General features: G+C 44.1%; 1 protein-coding gene across 1 annotated transcript in view; it reads right to left on the reverse strand.

Annotated features, from left to right (window-relative positions):
* The window catches only part of LOC126470118 (KN motif and ankyrin repeat domain-containing protein 3), a 400202-nt gene that overhangs the window by 204858 nt on the left and 173928 nt on the right, over positions 1-21416 (reverse strand). The window contains exon 3 of the mRNA XM_050097722.1: positions 13245-13420. Within this exon, the coding sequence (XP_049953679.1) occupies positions 13245-13420 (176 nt within the window). The remainder of the gene's footprint in view (positions 1-13244; positions 13421-21416) is intronic.

Genomic DNA, 21416 nt, shown 5'->3' on the forward strand with positions numbered 1-21416 from the left:
CCCGTCGCAAAGCGTTTGTTAACAAATGATACAGCAGGTCTTGACAATAGTACTCTGTAGGGAATAAAATGATGTTTTTAACCCCATAGAAAACCGCCTATGTTGACAAATGGTGTCATTGTCAGTAAATAATAGTATTTCTTACAAAATTGTTGTTTTCATCAAAAATGTTCTTACACGTTTCCAGCACACAGCACATTTAATGGAAGCAGCAATATGTCAGCATGGAAGGAATATCCTTCTGGAACAAATTTTACTCAGTCAAGCATGTCGAAGGCGCTCACAGTCGTATGCTTTTCTGATTATGTTTTCGGGATAACAGCTTTGTCAGTTTTAAGGTGATGTCATGGAACCTTAATATTAGCTGCATTCTCTGCAGCAGTTACTGCATCTTTGTTCTGACAGTTTAATCTACAAACAAATATTTGGAAAGCCACATAGTATGTTCAGCCCATAGACTGTGCATTTCTTCACAACCTTTCAACCCTCCATCGCAATGGAATCACACAGTTTGATCTCCGTTATCGGTGTAAAAAAATCCAGCTTCGTTTAGTTTGTCAGGACGTTGCTTAATGGCTAATGACCAACGATCGAAGGACGCGAGCCTCATATTGTATGTTCTAAATTTATTGTGAGCTAACTACATCTCTTTTAAATCATGCATTGAACTACACAATGGTACTGATTCAGGACTTTAATGTAGATGTATTTCCATTCGGTACAGGCTACAAGTGTCGTACAAAATACACTTAGAGGTGTAACACTTGACCCAACACAGATACACTTTCACAGGTACGCCTCCCAAACAATACCATACATCTGTTACGTTAGAGAGAGACTTGCTTTGAAGTTTCTTATATATTCTAATGAACCAAGATGCTGACACTTTCTGTCATGTGAGCATGACATCGCTTTATTTGCTTGTTGATGTATTCCAACTGTAAACACCTAACTTATTTGCACTATTTTGTATGTGTTTGTTCGTCACGATGCCCCCCATGGCCCAGGGTAGGTCTGGGACAGGGTTCAGACATGGATTCTCCCACATTATGTCTGAGTTATGGTTCAGAGGTTGGTCCACCCACGCTACATGTGGGGCGGTGTTTGAAGGTGAATACATCAACGTTAGATTCAGGATAGCGTCTGGGGGTATGTGTTACGTCCGGAACAGTGTTCGGCGGTGGATACACCAAAGTTAGGTCCTAGGTAGGGTCGAGGTTCTCTCCATGGTAAACTGACACACACACACACACACACACACACACACACACACACACACACACACACACACACATATATATATATACAAAACAGCGCAACTGGGCTACATGCTAACAACTGGATAACATGTACAAGCAACTGTAGACTGCACGACCAGAAGTGACGTAATGATGACGTGACTGGAGGTGTCGGTGTCTTGGATCTTTCACGTGTGTAAGCTTCGAAAGCAAATCTATCTCTAACGTAATGGATCTCTGGGGTCTTGGGGAGGTGCACCTGTGAAAACGGGTCTGTGATGAGTCAAATGCTACGTCTCAAACTGTTTTTGTAAGATACTTTTAACCTGAACAGAACCCAAATACGCCTGCATTCATCTACTGAATGTGTACCATTGTGCACTTCAGCGCATGATGTACAAGACATTTAGTTAGTTCACCCTAAATGTACAAAATACGATACAAAGCTGGCATCCTTCGATGGGTGGTCGTTAGCTATTATGCAACGTCTTGACAAACTAAATAAAGCTGGATTCTTTTACACTGGTAACCGAGATCAAACCGTGTGTTTCTATCGTGATGGAGGGGTGAAAGTTTGGAAAAAAAATTATAACTTGTGGGTTGAACATACTGTGTTTTTTTCCTAATATTAGTCTATGATTCTTGTTATCGGTACATATTTTGTAACTTAAACTGTCAGAACAAAGACACAATAATTACTGCATAGCATGCTGCTAATATTAAGCTTCCATCAAATCATCTTAAAGCTGACATCTACATCTACATCTATACTCCGCGAGCCACCTTGCGGTGTGTGGCGGAGGGTACTTATTGTACCACTATCTGATCCCCCCTTCCCTGTTCCATTCACGAATTGTGCGTGGAAAGAACGATTGCTTGTAAGTCTCCGTATTTGCTCTAATTTCTCGGATCTTTTCGTTGTGATCATTACGCGAGATATATGTGGGCGGTAGTAATATGTTGCCCATCTCTTCCCGGAATGTGCTCTCTCGTAATTTCGATAATAAACCTCTCCGTATTGCGTAACGCCTTTCTTGAAGTGTCCGCCACTGGAGCTTGTTCAGCATCTCCGTAACGCTCTCGCGCTGACTAAATGTCCCCATGACGAATCGCGCTGCTTTTCGCTGGATCATGTCTATCTCTTCTATTAATCCAACCTGGTAAGGGTCCCATACTGATGAGCAATACTCAAGAATCGGACGAACAAGCGTTTTGTAAGCTACTTCTTTCGTCGATGAGTCACATTTTCTTAGAATTCTTCCTATGAATCTCAACCTGGCGCCTGCTTTTCCCACTATTTGTTTTATGTGATCATTCCACTTCAGATCGCTCCGGATAGTAACTCCTAAGTATTTTACGGTCGTTACCGCTTCCAATGATTTACCACCTATGGCATAATCGTACTGGAATGGATTTCTGCCCCTATGTATGCGCATTATATTACATTTATCTACGTTTAGGGAAAGCTGCCAGCTTTCGCACCATGCATTAATCCTCTGCAGGTCCTCCTGGAGTACGTACGAGTCTTCTGATGTTGCTACTTTCTTGTAGACAACCGTGTCATCTGCAAATAGCCTCACGGAGCTACCGATGTTGTCAACTAAGTCATTTATGTATATTGTAAACAATAAAGGTCCTATCACGCTTCCCTGCGGTACTCCCGAAATTACCTCTACATCTGCAGATTTTGAACCGTTAAGAATGACATGTTGTGTTCTTTTTTATAGGAAATCCTGAATCCAATCACAAACCTGGTCCGATATTCCGTAAGCTCGTATTTTTTTCACTAAACGTAAGTGCGGAACCGTATCAAATGCCTTCCTGAAGTCCAGGAATACGGCATCAATCTGCTCGCCAGTGTCTACGGCACTGTGAATTTCTTGGGCAAATAGGGCGAGCTGAGTTTCACATGATCTCTGTTTGCGGAATCCATGTTGGTTATGATGAAGGAGATTTGTATTATCTAAGAACGTCATAATACGAGAACACAAAACATGTTCCATTATTCTACAACAGATTGACGTAAGCGAAATAGGCCTATAATTATTCGCATCTGATTTATGACCCTTCTTGAAAATGGGAACGACCTGCGCTTTCTTCCAGTCGCTAGGTACTTTACGTTCTTCCAGCGATCTACGATAAATTGCTGATAGAAAGGGGGCAAGTTCTTTAGCATAATCACTGTAGAATCTTAAGGGTATCTCGTCTGGTCCGGATGCTTTTCCGCTACTAAGTGATAGCAGTTGTTTTTCAATTCCGATATCGTTTATTTCAATATTTTCCATTTTGGCGTCCGTGCGACGGCTGAAGTCAGGGACCGTGTTACGATTTTCCGCAGTGAAACAGTTTCGGAACACTGAATTCAGTATTTCTGCCTTTCTTCGGTCGTCCTCTGTTTCGGTGCCATCGTGGTCAACGAGTGACTGAATAGGGGATTTAGATCCGCTTACCGATTTTACATATGACCAAAACTTTTTAGGGTTCTTGTTTAGATTGTTTGCCAATGTTTTATGTTCGAATTCGTTGAATGCTTCTCTCATTGCTCTCTTTACGCTCTTTTTCGCTTCGTTCAGCTTTTCCTTATCAGCTATGATTCGACTACTCTTAAACCTATGATGAAGCTTTCTTTGTTTCCGTAGTACCTTTCGTACATGATTGTTATACCACGGTGGATCTTTCCCCTCGCTTTGGACCTTAGTCGGTACGAACTTATCTAAGGCGTACTGGACGATGTTTCTGAATTTTTTCCATTTTTGTTCCACATCCTCTTCCTCAGAAATGAACGTTTGATGGTGGTCACTCAGATATTCTGCGATTTGTGCCCTATCACTCTTGTTAAGCAAATATATTTTCCTTCCTTTCTTGGCATTTCTTATTACACTTGTAGTCATTGATGCAACCACTGACTTATGATCACTGATACCCTCTTCTACATTCACGGAGTCGAAAAGTTCCGGTCTATTTGTTGCTATGAGGTCTAAAACGTTAGCTTCACGAGTTGGTTCTCTAACTATTTGCTCGAAGTAATTCTCGGACAAGGCAGTCAGGATAATGTCACAAGAGTCTCTGTCCCTGGCTCCAGTTCTGATTGTGTGACTATCCCATTCTATACCTGGTAGATTGAAGTCTCCCCCTATTACAATAGTATGATCACGAAACTTCTTCACGACGTTCTGCAGGTTCTCTCTGAGGCGCTCAACTACTACGGTTGCTGATGCAGGTGGTCTATAGAAGCATCCGACTATCATATCTGACCCACCTTTGATACTTAACTTAACCCAGATTATTTCACATTCGCATTCGCTAATAACTTCACTGGATATTATTGAATTCTTTACTGCTATAAATACTCCTCCACCATTGGCGTTTATCCTATCCTTGCGGTATATATTCCATTCTGTGTCTAGGATTTCGTTACTGTTCACTTCCGGTTTTAACCAACTTTCCGTTCCTAATACTATATGCGCACTATTTCCTTCAATAAGAGATACTAATTCAGGAACCTTGCCCTGGATACTCCTGCAGTTTACCAATATTACGTTAACTTTTCCTGTTTTTGGTCTCTGAGGACGGACATTCTTTATCAACGATGATAATGCCCTCTCTGGTAAGCCGTCAGGTATTTTATCGTTTCGCCCAAGGGGGGGTCCCTCTAACCTAAAAAACCCCCGTGTGCACGCCACACGTACTCTGCTACCCTAGTAGCTGCTTCCGGTGTGTAGTGCACGCCTGACCTGTCTAGGGGGGCCCTACAGTTCTCCACCCAATAACGGAGGTCGATGAATTTGCAACCATTATAGTCGCAGAGTCGTCTGAGCCTCTGGTTTAGACCCTCCACACGGCTCCAAACCAGAGGACCGCGATCGACTCTGGGCACTATGCTGCAGATATTAAGCTCAGCTTGCACTCCGCGTGCGATGCTGGTTGTCTTCACCAAATCAGCCAGCCGCCGGAAGGAACCAAGGATGGCCTCAGAACCCAAGCGGCAGGCGTCATTCGTTCCGACATGTGCTACTATCTGCAGCCGGTCACACCCAGTGCGTTCAATAGCTGCCGGAAGGGCCTCCTCCACATTACGGACGAGACCCCCCGGCAAGCACACCGAGTGCACACTGGCATTCTTCCCCGACCTACCCGCTATTTTCCTGAGGGGCTCCATAACCCGCCTAACGTTGGATGCTGTTATCATGAAAGCAGCGTCAGAAAACCATGCGACTAAGACAGCTTTAGACAATGCTCGACTGTCTAAAATTTGCTCCATGAGAAAATTGGAGCGCTATTCTTCCATGCCGACATAATGCTGCTTGGGTTAAATGTGCAACTTCCCTTTCTTCGTGCGCTGCATGTTGTAAACCTGCTTCAGTTACAGTAACAGCGTTTTTGACAGAAACAATAATTTTGCAAGAAATACGATTATTTTGTTATATACACATTATATACATCGTTAATATACACTTATGGAAAAAAATCGCAACAAGAAGGAGGATTTGTGCGGCATAAACGAAAGTTGGTAGGCGTATTTCTACATCTGAAAGATGATATCTACTCAAATTTCGCGACAGTCGCATAAGAGTGTCACTTGTAGCGCCTCTATGAGGATGCAAATCAGGTTTGCTTTAAATACACGCTGTAACGATCGTGAGCGTTAGTTGCCTTTGAGACTGGGCTTGGTGGCTGATGTCAGCCACGAATGCCTTTAAGACGACAAAGACATCATTATCAGCACCTCACTGATTTTGAACGAGATCGTGTAATAGGGCTCAGAGAAGCTGGATGTTCCTTCAGTGATATTGCGGAAAGACTTGTCAGGACTGTAGCAGCTATACATGACTGCTGGCAACGGTGGTCACAAGAATGTACGGTTGCAAGAAGACTAGGTTCCGGACAGCCACGTGAGTCTACCGAAAGGGAAGACCATGTTCGGCGTGTGGCTCTGGTGTATCCTACTGCACCTGTCGCAGCAATCTGCCCACCAGTTGGAACCAAAGTGACACAACGAACTGTTACAAACCGGTTACTTCAAGGACAGTTCCGAGCCAGACGCCCTGTAGCGTGCGTTCTACTGACCCGAACCGTCCGCAGCCCGTGGTCGTGCGGTAGCGTTCTCGCTTCCCACGCCCGGGTTCGATTCCCGGCGGGGTCAGGGCTTTTCTCTGCCTCGTGATGACTGGGTGTTGTGTGCTGTCCTTAGGTTAGTTAGGTTTAAGTAGTTCTAAGTTCTAGGGGACTGATGACCGTAGATGTTAAGTCCCATAGTGCTCAGAGCCATTTGACCCGAACCCACCGCCAATTTCGACTTCAGTAGTATCAAGCGAGAGCTAATGGGGGGGGGGGGGGGGCAGGGTGGAGGTCTGTTATACTTTCTGATGAAAGCTGGCTCTGCCTCGGTACCAGTGACAGCCGTGTGTTGGTTAGAAGGAGGCTAGTTACGGGCCTGCAACCAACCTGTCTGCGTGCTAGACACACTGGACCTACACCTGGAGTTACGGTCTGGGGTGCGATTTTGTATAACAACACGAGCACTCTCGTGGTTATCCCACGCACATTGTCTGAAAATTCTTAAGTCAGTCTGCTGATTCGACCTGTTGTGCTGCCATTCATGATCATCATTCCAGGGGGCGTTTTCCAACAGGATAACGCTCGCCCACATACCGCTTTTGTAATCCAACACGCTCTACAGAGTGTCGAAATATTGCCTTGGCCTACTCGATCACCAGATCTGTCTCCACGCGAGCAGATATGGGACATCACAGGACGAGAACTCCAGTGTCATCCACAACCAGCATTAACCGTCCCTGTACTTACTAACCAAGTGCAACAGGCATGGAACTCCATCCAACAAACTGACGTCTGGCATCTGTACAACACAATGCATGGACGTGTGCATGCGCATGCTTACATTCAACATTCTGGCGGTTACAACGGCTGTTGGTGTAGCAGCATTTCATATTTGCAATTGGTTATCTCGTATTTGCATTAACTTGTTATATTGTAATGTTGATCACGTAAGTATGTTACCTAGACAAATGCATTACTTTTTGGTGTTGCGTTTTTTTTCATCAGTGTACATTTCGTACCACTCCAAAGCTGAGTGGTCAGTGCGGCTGACTGACATGCGGGGACCTGGATTCGATTGCCGGTACTGTCACGGCTTTTTCATCTACATTTACATACACATTTATACTCCGCAAACCACCCAACGGTGTGTGGCGGAGGTCACTTTATACGTGCCACTGTCATTACCTCCCTTTCCTGTTCCAGTCGCGTATGGTTCGTGGGAAGAACGAATGCCGGAAAGCCTCCGCGAGCGCTCAAATCTCTATAATTTTACATTCGTGATCTCCTCGGGAGGTATAAGTAGGGGGAAGCGATATATTCGATACCTCATCCAGAAACGCACCCTCTCGAAACCTGGCGAGCAAGCTACACCGCGATGCAGAGCGCCTCTCTTGCAGAGTCTGCCACTTGAGTTTGCTAAACATCTCCGTAACGCTATCACGCTTACCAAATAACCCTGTGATGAAACGCGCTGCTCTTATTTGGATCTTCTCTATCTCCTCTGTCAATCTGACCTGGTACGTATCCCACACTGATGAGCAATACTCAAGTACAGGTCGAACGAGTGTTTTGTAAGTCACCTTCTTCGTTGATGCACTACATTTTCCAAGGACTCTCCCAATGAATCTCAACCTGGTACCCGCCTTACCAACAATTAATTTTATATGATCATTCCACTTCAAATCGTTCCGTACACATACTCCCAGGTATTTTACAGAAGTAACTGCTACCAGTGTTTGTTCCGCTATCATATAATCATACAATAAAGGATCTTTCTTTCTATGGATTCGCAATACATTACATTTGTCTATGTTAAGGGTCAGTTGCCACTCCCTGCACCAAGTGCCTATCCGCTGCAGATCTTCCTGCATTTCGCTGCCATTTTCTAATGCTGCAACTTCTCTGTATACTACAGCATCATCCGCGAAAAGCCGCATGGAACTTCCGACGCTATCTACTAGTTCCCCCTTGGTGGGAGGACTTCTATGGTGTGCTCTCCTCTTGTGAGGCCAACTGAGTAGCTACTCGAAGGATTAGTAGCGATTCCGAGGCCAAAAACACGACAACGGCAGGGAGAGCGATGTGCTGACCACATGCCCCTCTACATCGTATCCGATGACGCCATTTGCAGTGAATGATTGGACGGTAGGTCGGGCCTGATTGGCTCACTCGTGCCACAACGCGAAACTTAACCTTTTTTCAATATACATTGTGGACATTTAAGCACTATCGTCAAAATGGAGTCATTCCATTTTCCTCCATCAACTCTTAATGTGATGGCTATGACTAAACCATGATCTTAACGCATATGTCATGTTGTACTACCATATGCCGTCATTAGAGAGTATCTCTCGCTGGCCTTCAATTACAAGTTTTATTTCGTCATTTCGTATGTGTCCTCTGATAACTCGTGTGTGGTTTTACGTGGTTGGGCGAGCATTTTGTCGCGGTCCAGTAAAAACTATCTCGTATTCAGGCATTTTTGCCATCTATTTCAGTGGTTTTTTACCCTGTTCAATTGTGTGAGTTCATTATTACTGTATTTGTGGGGCTTTTATCAAAATATACGTATTTGAGTCTGTAATCGACTGTTGTTTGAGTAGAATTCGTCCTTAATTTATCATGACGCCTTACCTAATCCATTGGAATTGTCAAGACAAGTTCGAATGATACTTGTAGTAGGGGATGAATTCGGTGCATATGGTAGTGGGTGTTCGTTCCCAAACCATAAGACTGGTAACGCTATTTCACCTTTTCACATGTTGGGTACTGACCTGTTGTATCTAGACGACATAAAAATTAGCTCGATACCGACTTGAACCCCATACATTCATGGGACATAATCATTTCCTACCTCGTGCTTGCACAACGACATACACCAGTAATGCCATTCGCCATGCAGCATCCTTCACTCACAGCTTTCGACAGGCCAAAGAACCTCAGTTGCGTCTGAACCAGCACAGAGTGGAGTACTTTCGGCATTGCGTCCGGACGCTGCGAAACGGGGAGTCTATGGACAGTCCAGCAGATGCTGACGACGTCACTCACCTGCTCGAAATAGTGGAGGGTATCTGCATCGTTCACTAACTCCATTACAGCGAAAAACCAGTCACATCGGCTACCGAAAGGGCTAAGCTTATCACCAGCAGTCACCGTTTTCAGAAGATACCAGTCTTTGTAGTTGCTGCAGAAACAACAGCCTAGATGAATCAGCAGCGTATCATCACTGCCCAGCTTACACAATGTGCACTGATTCAATTCCTCCGTAGGGAAACACATTTAGTGCCTCTATCACTAAAGAAGGGTTTGAGTCGCTCATCCCTAGCAGAGCTCTGCAGGCGTGTCCCTAATCCTCGTGGTATTCGCTGGGCTCCTTGTGCGAGAGAAAGTGTGAATAAACTTCGCACAGTGCGTCGGAAGTATCCGATGATGACCGACATTGCCTCATCTAGTGACGCAGTCCACTGCGTGGTTTGCGTAGTCATGTTGAAGTCTCACGCATGCGCATAGGCCGCGAAGTTGCAGTGTGTGCAGTCTCGATGTGCTTTCTCTACGTCTAGTACTGCGTTGTGATATAGCTAACTACTATGTTTCCTTAGCCGCGTGGAAGGGGCCACGCGCCTGTTGAGTCGCATTCAACGACTGCTCTCCATGTGAAACCGAACCACATTGATAGTATGTGATAGGGAAAAACTGCCACTCATGCGACTTTGCCACGCAGACACAGTGCACTAGCCCCTATGTGGGACGTCTGTCATCAGGTAGTACTATCTCTGATACGAAGCAGCGATCGCCACAGCTATGTACGACGTCCACCGTGTGTGCTGAAGCAATTTATCATCAATTTTCTATTGCATGTTACTGACTGTTTATATGCTAATTTTACTTCATAGCTTTTCCTCATGCAGAGTGGTCCTTCGGAAAGTTCGTGTGCCACGTTGGTAATCTGTTGATGATTATTATCGTTTTCTAGATTTGTTTATGATTTTGCTTATTGTTTTATTCACTGTAACTTACGCTGTTCAATAAATTCTCTCGACACGGTAGTTCAGCTCCCCTAATGCGATATTAAAGAAGGTTGTATACATGGAAGAACCCTGGAGATACTAAAAGGTATCAAATAGATTATATAATGGTAAGACAGAGATTTAGGAACCAGGTTTTAAATTGCAAGACATTTTCAGGGGCAGATGTGGACTCTGACCACAATCTATTGGTTATGAACTGTAGATTAAAACTGAAGAAACTGCAAAAAGGTGGGAATTTAAGGAGATGGGCCCTGGATAAACTGACTAAACCAGAGGTTGCACAGAGTTTCAGGGAGAGCATAAGGGGACAGTTGACAGGAATGGGGGAAAGAAATACAGTAGAAGAAGAATGGGTAGCTTTGAGGGATGAAATAGTGAAGGCAGCAGAGGATCAAATAGGTAAAAAGACGAGGGCTAGTAGAAACCCTTGGGTAACAGAAGAAATATTGAATTTAATTGATGAAAGGAGAAAATATAAATATGCAGTAAATGAAGCAGGCAAAAAGGAATACAAACGTCTCAAAAATGATATCGACAGGAAGTGCAAAATGGCTAATTAGAGATGGCTAGAGGAGAAATGTAAGAATGTAGAGGCTTATCTCACTAGGCTGTCTCTGAGGGCTATGGGACTTAATATCTGTGGTCATCAGTCCCCTAGAACTTAGAACTACTTAAACCTAACTAACCTAAGGACATCACACACATCCGTGCCCGAGACAGAATTCGAACCTGCGACCGTAGCAGTCGCGCGGTACCGGACTGAGCGCCTTAACCGCGAGACCCCGCGGCCGGCTATCTCACTTGGGGTAAGATAGATACTGCCTACAGGAAAATTAAAGAGACCTTTGGAGAAAGGAGAACCACTTGCATGAATATCAAGAGCTTTGAGGGAAACCCAGTTCTAAGGAAAGAAGGGAAAGCAAAAAGGTGGAAGCAGTACATAGAGGGTCTATACAAGGGCGATGTACGTGAGGACAATATTATGGAAATGGAAGAGGATGTAGATGAAGATGAAATGGGAGATATGATACTGTGTGAAGAGTTTGACAGAGCACTGAAAGACCTGAGTCGAAACAAGGCCCCCGGAGTAGACAACATTCCATTAGAACTACTGACAGCCTTGGGAGAGCCAGTCCTGACAAAACTCTACCATCCGGGGAGCAAGATGTATGAGACAGGCGAAATACCCTCAGACTTCAAGAAGAATATAATAATTCCAATCCCAAAGAAAGCAGGTGTTGACAGATGTGAAAATTACCGAACTATCAGTTTAATAAGTCACAGCTGCAAAATACTAACGCGAATTCTTTACAGACGAATGGAAAAACTGGTAGAAACCGACCTCGGGGAAGATCAGTTTGGATTCCGTAGAAATGTTGGAACACGTGAGGCAATACCGACCCTACGACTTATCTTAGAAGAAAGATTAAGGAAAGGCAAACCTACGTTTCTAGCATTTGTAGACTTAGAGAAAGCTTATGACAATGTTGATTGGAATACTCTCTTTCAAATTCTGAAGGTGGCAGGGGTAAAATACAGGGAGCGAAAGGTTATTTACAATTTGTACAGAACGCAGATGGCAGTTATAAGAGTCGAGGGGCATTAAAAGGAAGCAGTGCTTGGGAAGGGAGTGAGACAGGGTTGTAGCCTATCCCCGATGTTATTCAATCTGTATATTGAGCAAGCAATGAAGGAAACAAAAGAAAAGTTCGGAGTAGGTATTAAAATCCATGGAGAAGAAATAAAAACCTTGAGGTTCGCCGATGACATTGTAATTCTGTCAGAGACAGCAAAGGACTTGGAATAGCAGTTGAACGGAATGGACAGTGTCTTGAAAGGAGGATATAAGATGAACATCAACAAAAGAAAAACGAGGATAATGGAATGTAGTCGAATTAAATCGGGTGATGCTGAGGGAATTAGATTAGTAAATGAGACACTTAAAGTAGTAAAGGAGTTTTGCTATTTGGGGAGCAAAATAACTGATGATGGTCGAAGTAGAGAGGATATAAAATGTAGACTGGCAATGGCAAGGAAAGCGTTTCTAAAGAAGAAAAATTTGTTAACATCGAGTATAGATTTAAGTGTCAGGAAGTCGTTTCTGAAAGTATTTGTATGGAGTGTAGCCATGTATGGAAGTGAAACATGTATGATAAATAGTTTGGACAAGAAGAGAATAGAAGCCTTTGAAATGTGGTGCTACAGAGGAATGCTGAAGATTAGATGGGTGGATCACATAACTAATGAGGGGGTATTGAATAGAATTGGGGAGAATAGGAGCTTGTGGCACAACTGGACTCGAAGAAGGGATCGGTTGGTAGGGCATATTCTGAAGCATAAAGGGATCACCAATTTAGTATTGGAGGGCAGCGTGGAGGGTAAAAATCGTAGAGGGAGACCAAGAGATGAATACACTAAGCAGGTTCAGGATGTAGGTTGCAGTAGTTATTCGGAGATGAAGAGGCTTCCACCGGATAGAATAGCATGGAGAGCTGCATCAAACCAGTCTCAGTACTGATGACCACAACAACAACAACAATGCGATATGTGAGTGTTGTGATGTACATGTATGTTTAACGTAAATGAATTTGATGACTACTTGTAGAGGCTGGTGTTGAGTTCTTGTTGATGGCGCAGGGACCGAGTGAAACTCACTCAGTTCCTTTCGTACAGCCCCGCGGTGACTCCCAAGCTCAACGTTCCCATCTCAGGTGTTGACCACCACTGACAGTGCCAAATGTCCTCATTTCGTGGGACAGTGGAGAGAAGTTCGGAGATTCAGTCCCGACAATGGAGCACAAATTGGTAACTGTGAACTGTAAATCACGAACTCTTACTTCTCTTTCTGGTCAAATCGCAATTCTTCCCTCACTGCGGTAGCAACGTGGATGAGTGTGGTAGGTGTAAGCAGGCTGTGTACCTGGGGCTCGAGTCCGAGCAGCACCTCCAGGGAGTGCCGGTGTCGGCGGCGCGGCCGTCGGGGCCGCGAGGTGCCGCCGCGGCGCATCGCCTCGCAGTAGCGCACGAAGTCCAGGTCGATGTGGTAGCCGTACGGGCAGCAGTCGCACTTCCGGTACCGGCTGCGGCCGCGGGACTCTGCAACCCACCACATGCGCTTATGAACACAAGTGGTAGTGAAAAACTTCCAACACTCAACAAAGTCAAGCCTTCATCCACCACAATTTTAAGATAGTTGGTCGATTTCATAGTCTCTCTTAAACTCCTACTACCCTACCCTGTCCCTCTTTTTCCATTTTCTTTCCTTATTTTCACTTGATTTTCAGTTATACTTGTTGTACTGTAGGTGAGATGATTGTCATTATGAAGTTCGAGAGCGTACACTCAGGCATAATCAGATTAGACTCAGACTAAATAAAATCCTACTCAGCTGAGAAAACTAAGAAAAAGTATTAGAAGCAATGCAGCTCAGAGCCAGAAACAATGGATACCGTATGGTACACATACTCAATAGCAAAATCACAGCAAAATTTAAAAAAATTAAAACAAGCAGAGGACATAATGACTACAAAATTCACAGCCAATACATACAAACACACAGAAGAAAAAAACATTTATGAATAACAAATCGTGTGCAGGGTGGTCCATTGATCGTGGCCGGGTTAAATATCTCACGAAATAAGCGTCAAACGAAAAGACTACAAAGAACGAAACTTTGAAGGGGGAAACCAGATGGCGATATGGTTAGCCCGCTAGATGGCGCTGCCATAGGTCAATTTTTTTTTTAATAGGATCCCCCATTTCTTATTACATATTCGTGTAGTACGTAAAGAAATATGAATGTTTTAGTTGGACCACTTTTTTCGCTTTGTGATAGATGGCGCTGTAATAGTCACAAACATATGGCTCACAATTTTAGACGAACAGGTGGCTACAGGTAGGTTTTTTAAATTATAATATAGAATGTAGGTACGTTTGAACATTTTATTTCGGTTGTTCCAATGTGATACATGTAATTTTGTGAACTTATCATTTCTGAGAACGCATGCTGTTACAGCGTGATTACCTGTAAATACCACATTAATGCAATAAATGCTCAAAATGATGTCCGTCAACTTCAATGCATTTGGCAATACGTGTAACGACATTCCTCTCAAAAGCTAGTAGTTCGCCTTCCGTAATGTTCGCAGATGCATTGACAATACGCTGACGCATGTTGTCAGGTGTTCTCGGTGGATCATGATAGCAAATAGCCTTCAACTTCCCCCACAGAAAGAAATCCGGGGACGTCAGATCCGGTGAACGTGCGGGCCATGGTATGGTGCTTCGACGACCGATCCACCTGTCATGAAATATGCTATTCAATATCGCTTCAACCGCACGTGAGCTATGTGCTGGACGCCCACCATGTTGGAAGTACATCGCCATTCTGTCATGCAGTGAAACATCTTGTAGTAACATAGGTAGAACATCACGTAGGAAATCAGCATACATTGCACCATTTAGATTGCCATCGATAAAATGGGGGCCAATTATCCTTCCTACCATAATGCCGCACCATACATTAATCCGCCAAGGTCGCTGATGTTCCACTTGTTGCGGCCATCGTGGATTTTCCGTTGCCCAATAATGCATATTATGCCGGTTTACGTTACCGCTGTTGGTGAATGACGCTTTGTCGCTAAATAGAACGCGTGCAAAAAATCTGTTATCGTCCCGTAATTTCTCTTGTGCCCAGTGGCAGAACTGTACACGACGTTAAAAGTCGTCGCCATGCAATTCCTGGTGCATATAAATACGGCACGGGTGCAATCGATGTTGATGTAGCGTTCTAAACACCGACGTTTTTGAGATTCCCGGTTCTCGCGCAATTTGTCTGCTACTGATGTGCGGATTAGCTGCGACAGCAGCTAAAACACTTACTTGGGTTTACGTACTACACGAATATGTAATAAAAATGGGGGTTCCTATTTATATCCGTTTGACCTATGGCAGCGCCATCTAACGGGCCAACCATAGCGCCAACTGGTTTCTCCCTTCAAGCTAGACAAGTTTCGTTCTTTGTAGTTTTTTCGTTTGACGCTTATTTCGTGAGATATTTGGCCCGGTCACTATCAATGGACCACCCTGTATATTAACATACACACACAAATCAACACACAAGAAAGCAAATATACTGAAGAAACGGAGGTCACACGTAGTGTACAGAACAAGAAACATACTTCTGTCAGATATACGCTCACAAATAGAAAAACCAAAGAAATACCAAGGAGTCGGTACACAGGGTGATCAGAAACAGCCTGAAAAGCTTGTAAGGGTGTTGTAGGGTAGGTTGTACTCAGAAATAATTGTTATGAAAAAAAATTCGATACGTTGCGCCGTTTCCGGGTTAACTGGAATTGAAGTTAGCCGATCAGGCCGCTGCGCTCATATTCAAGCGGTCCGCCACAGACGGTTTCTCCAAACGTGTTCTTCGTTTGGTTTCCTAAAACCGAACAAGGGAGCGATAAAAAAGGACATAGGACGGTATTAAGGATCGAATCCAAGCCAAAGGTTGAGCAAAAAAATGGCTCTGAGCACTATGCGACTTAACTTCTGAGGTCATCAGTCGCCTAGAACTTAGAACTAATTAAACCTAACTAACCTAAGGACATCACACACATCCATGCCCGAGGCAGGATTCGAACCTGCGACCGTAGCGGTCGCTCGCTTCCAGACTGTACAAAGGTTGAGCAGTTTCGTGCGCTATTATCAACGCTATGAGAGCAACTGACACTAATTATATCGGCGGGCCACTTGAATTTGCGCGCTCAGTGGCCTGATTGACTAACTTCAATGGTAGTTAACTCGGAAACGGCGCAGCGTATCGAATTTTTTTCTTTACTGTTATTTCTCAGTACAGCCTACCCTGAGACATCCTGACAAATCTTTCAGACTGCTTCTGATCACCCAGTTTACCAGTTAGAGGTGAAGATCGTAAAGCAGCGTACCTGGGGATGACAAGCAGAAATTTGTAAACTAGATACAAAGAACACATATGTATCAGGCAGTAAACAAACAGCCATTCTACCTTTGCTGAACACTTATAAAGCAAGGGCAAGAACCACAGACGAACAATCGCAACAGAAAACTCCTTACATTTAGAAGAAAATTTTCACACACAAAGAGCTCTTGCAATGAACAAGAAAGTAATAAATTAATATGAGTAACAACTCACTGATCATGTTAGCTACAAAACAACAAGTCGAGATGTAGAACGTAACAAGATTAAATAATAACCTGTTCAATCTCCGAACCATTGACACTCCAATAAAGTAAAATTGCGATTTCCTCCATACATTTTCCGTCCTTTTGCTCAGATCATACCTGACCACATCCAATAACACACACATCTACATAACAAAGAAACGAATAACAACATGCGAACAGACACGACAACACAAACAAAAGGCTTCTAAAAACGCACAGCGACAATTGGCAACGCTGCAAACAGTAAAAATACACTAGCAACACACGTTTTAAAAAATTCGCACTGTGAAAGGGGACTGTTTAAGTGAAATATTCTCGCAAATGCCGAAATCGGATGTCCTGATGTTCGCAAGAAAACGAGGTATAATTCCAGAAAAAAAACGCATGTGATAACAAGATCCCTAAAATTCGTAAGTTCAATAAGTGATGCAGCACATTTTTTCTCGGTCAGTTTCGGTTGAAAAAACGCGGAATTTGTAGTGGAACATCGTGGAATATTCCGGCTTCAGCACCAATAGTTTCATGAAGTTCCTACAGTTATCGGCGCCATGCCTAGACTTCAAAATGACGGTTGTAACGGAGCTGTGCAGAGAGCTGTCCTTGAGTTTCTTTTGGCGGAAAACTAGAGCATCAGAGACATTCATAGGCGCTTGCAGAAAGTGCACAGAGACCTTGCAGGGAACAAAAGCATGGTGAGTCGTTGAGCAAGGTGCCTGTCATAATCTCAACAAGATCGCTCAAACCTGTCCAATCTCCCTCGTGCTGGCCGACCGCACACAGCTGGGACTCCTTCAATGTTGGAACGTGCGGACACTCTCACTCGCGGTGTTCGACGGATCATAATCAAACACCTCGCTGCACAACTAGACGTCTCTTCTGGTAGTGCTGACACACCCGTCGACAAGTTGGGGTACTCAAAGGTGATTGCCCGCTGATTTCCTCGTCGCCTAACAGAAGACCTTAAAGAGCAACGAAGGTCTATCTGTACGGAACTGCTTGTGCGTTACGTGGCAACTGTGTTTCGAACATCTTCACAGGTGATGGAACATGTGTTCATCATTTCGAACCAGAAACAAAACGGCAATCCATAGGGTGGCGCCACACCACCTCTCCTCCGAGGTGAAAGTTCAAAACCGCTCCCTCAGCCGGTAAAGTCAAGGCGACTGTCTTCTGGGACCCTGAAGGGATTATTCCGTTTGATGTCCCCCCTCAAGTCTGAAGTGTATTGTGCTGCCCTCAGGAAACTGAAGGAAAGACTTCAGCAAGTTAGAAACGTACTGCTCCTTCTCCATGACGACTCGCATCCGGGAGCATCTCACAAAACTTCATTTTATTGTTCTTTCTCTGCCGTCCTACAGCCTAGATCTCGCACCTTCCGACTTCCATATGTTTGACACATTGAAGGATGTACTCCTCAGGAAGCTCTACGTAGATGATGGAGAGATTATTGATACGGCAAGACGCTGGCTCTGACGTCGACCTTTGGACTGGTACCATGCGGGCATACAGGCCTTCCTGTTTAGGTGGCATTAGGCCGTCGCATTGAACAGAAATTATGTTGAAAACTAGGGATTTGTAGCCAAAAGAGCGGGGAAAGTATGGTATATTGGAATCCTAAATAAAACCAACCTGCTTTCAGAGCAAAATGTGTTGCAATACTTACTGAACGTCCGCGTAGAATCAAACAGCAGTTTAACTATCCCAAAATTTCGTTCCGAGAATTTTTTCTTATGTAACAGAAACAATAACGAAAAAACTGTAATATAGCTATATATCTGCAAACATATTTATTATGAATGGTGGGCTCCATGTGGTTCCCAAGTCGTGCAGCGACATACTATAAATACGTATTCCAGTACACCGAGGATGCTTCATTAATGGAAAGAAGCGAAACGCGTATGGCGTAAAAGGAAGGCATTTTATTTTGTTGCATGAACGAATCACATCTCCAAGAAATATTATTATTATTGCTATTAAAGTTATTAATTCTTGAAATCATGCATAAAATGTATGTTTACCTACACTGTAAAATGTTAAGTGTCTGATCTCATCCAGAGGTTCTAGCCCCCTCGGGATAAACAGTAGGAATAACTGCAAATACACTTCTCAGATATGCCACCACGTCTTGCAGCAGTGACAGCAGCAACTACCACAACCTGAAGATGTCGATCAGTTGAATCGATGAAATATTGTGGGATTTACAAAGACGAGCCGGCGGCAAACCCGAGAAATGCATTTCAACAGATCCGTCGGGAAAGACTGAAAAGTCACAGCTGTTAATTACACTACTGGCCATTAAAATTGCTACACCAAGAAGAAATGCAGGTGATACACGGATATTCATTGGACAAATCTATTATACTAGAACTGACATGTGATGTCATTTTCACGCAATTTGGGTGCATAGATCCTGCGAAATCAGTACCCAGAACAACCACCTCTGGCCGTAATAACGGCCTTGATACGCCTGGGCATTGATTCAAACAGAGCTTGGATGGCGTGTACAGGTACAGCTGCCCATGCAGCTTCAACACGATACCACAGTTCATCAAGAGTAGTGACTGGCGTATTGTGGCGAGCCAGTTGCTCGGCCACCATTGACCAGACGTTTTCAATTGGTGAGAGATCTGGAGAATGTGCTGGCCAGGGCAGCAGTCGAACATTTTCTGTATCCAGAAAGGCCCGTACAGGACCTGCAACATGCGGTCGTGCATTATCCTGCTGAAATGTAGGGTTTCGCAGGGATCGAATGAAGGGTCGAGCCAAGGGTCGTAACACATCTGAAATGTAACGTCCACTGTTCAAAGTGCCGTCAAAGTGAACAAGAGGTGACCGAGACGTGTAACCAATGGCACCCCATACCATCACGCCGGGTGATACGCCAGTATTGCGATGACGAATACACGCTTCCAATGTGCGTTTACCGCGATGTCACCAAACGCGGATGAGATCATAATGATGTTGTAAACGGAACCTGGACTAATCCGAAAAAATGACAGTTTGCCATTCGTGCACCCAGGTTCGTCGTTGAGTACACTATCGCAGGCTCTGTGCTGCAGCGTCAAGGGTAACCACAGCCATGGTCTCAGAGCTGATAGTCCATGCTGCTGCAAACGTCGTTGAACTGTTCGTGCAGATGGTTATTGTCTTGCAAACGTCCCCATCTGTTGACTCAGGGATCGAGACGTGGCTGCACGATCCGTTACAGCCATGCGGATAAGATGCCTATCATCTCGACTGCTAGTGATAGGAGGCCGTTGGTATCGAGCACGGCGTTCCGTATTACCCTCCTGAACCCACCGATTCCATATTCTGCTAACAGGCGACCAACGCGAGCAGCAATGTCGCGAGACGATAAACGGCAATCGCGATAGGCTACAATCCGACCTTTATGAAAGTCGGAAACGTAATGGTACGCATTTCTCCTCCTTACACGAGGCATCACAACAACGTTTCACCAGGCAACGCCAGTTAACTGCTGTTTGTGTATGAGAAATCGGTTGGAAAGTTTCCTCATGTCAGCACGTTTTAGGTGTCGCCACCAGTGCCAACATTGTGTGAATGCTCTGAAAAGCTAATCATTTGCATATCACAGCATCTTCTTCCTGTCGGTTAAATTTCGCGTCTGTAACACGTCATCTTCGAGGTGTAGCAATTTTAATGACCAGTAGTGTAATTAAATAAGAAGCTTCTTTTTGGTGAATTGCGCTTGGATGTGATACGGACGGAGGGGGAAGATACTTCAAAAATCTGAGTGTAAAGAAGCTCTGTTAAGTGCAAATGCATTGAGAGAGTGGATCCTTCATCCTGCATCTCACTTACTCTTTGTTTTGCGGGGAATGCTAACCAAACACGTCGTTTTATTGGCAGAACACTTGGAAGATGCAACAGGTGTACTAAAGAGACTGCCTCGCTACGCTTGTCCGTCCTCTGCTAGATTACTGCTGTGCACTATAGGATCCTTAGCAGATAGGATTGGTGGAGGACATCGAAAAAGTCCAAAGAAGGGTAGCTCGTTTTATATTATCACGAAAAGGTCAGAGTGTCACGGATATGATAAGCAAGATGGGGTGGCAGTCATTGAAACAAACGCGTTTTTCATTGCGGAGAGATCTTATCTCGAAATTTCAATCACTAGATTGCTCCTCTGAATGAGAAAATATTTTATCGTCGCCCATGTACATAAGGAGAAATGATCATCGTAACAAAACAAGAAAAAAGAGAGCTCAGAGCTTCTACGGAGAGATTTGTGTGTTCATTTTTACCACGGGCTTTAGAGAGTGGAACGGTAGAAAAATAGTCTGATGGTAGTTTGAAGACTCCTCTGCCAGGCACTTAAGTGTGAGTTCCACAGTAGTCATGTAGAAATAGATGTAGATGTGTCTACCATCTAATTTTGTTATGATACGTGAGCGCTACCAATCCACCAAGTTCCACTGTGATGTAATTAAATCGACATGTCCATTCTTTTGGCATTGTCACATTATTTACCATGATATATATGCTCTTGTTTCCATTTTTGTACACGAAAATATTTTAAAAACTGTGTATAACGTCGAAGCGTCATTGTGACCGCATCAGACACACAATATACCGTACCTCTCGGATTTTCGCAGAGTTCCTGAATCACACAAAGGATGCTGCGATCCCTATCACATTTTTTTCTTATTTCTTTGAGTTAATGTTTGCGAAGATGTTTGCAGGAAAGTACGAAGGAAAGAATGATAACATTTTCGGTGTGTAGCGTGTGTTCCGATTGAAGAAAGTGATTGTGGGAGATGATATACGGTGTAAATGGCCGATATTCCAGCTCAAAAGTGGCTGTCTTCTGGACCACATTAGTGTTTGCAACTGCTTTGACATTGTCGTCACCTTTTCGAGATTT

This window comes from Schistocerca serialis, chromosome 3 (assembly GCF_023864345.2).
Source record: "Schistocerca serialis cubense isolate TAMUIC-IGC-003099 chromosome 3, iqSchSeri2.2, whole genome shotgun sequence".
In the NCBI taxonomy this organism is placed as follows: domain Eukaryota; kingdom Metazoa; phylum Arthropoda; class Insecta; order Orthoptera; family Acrididae; genus Schistocerca; species Schistocerca serialis.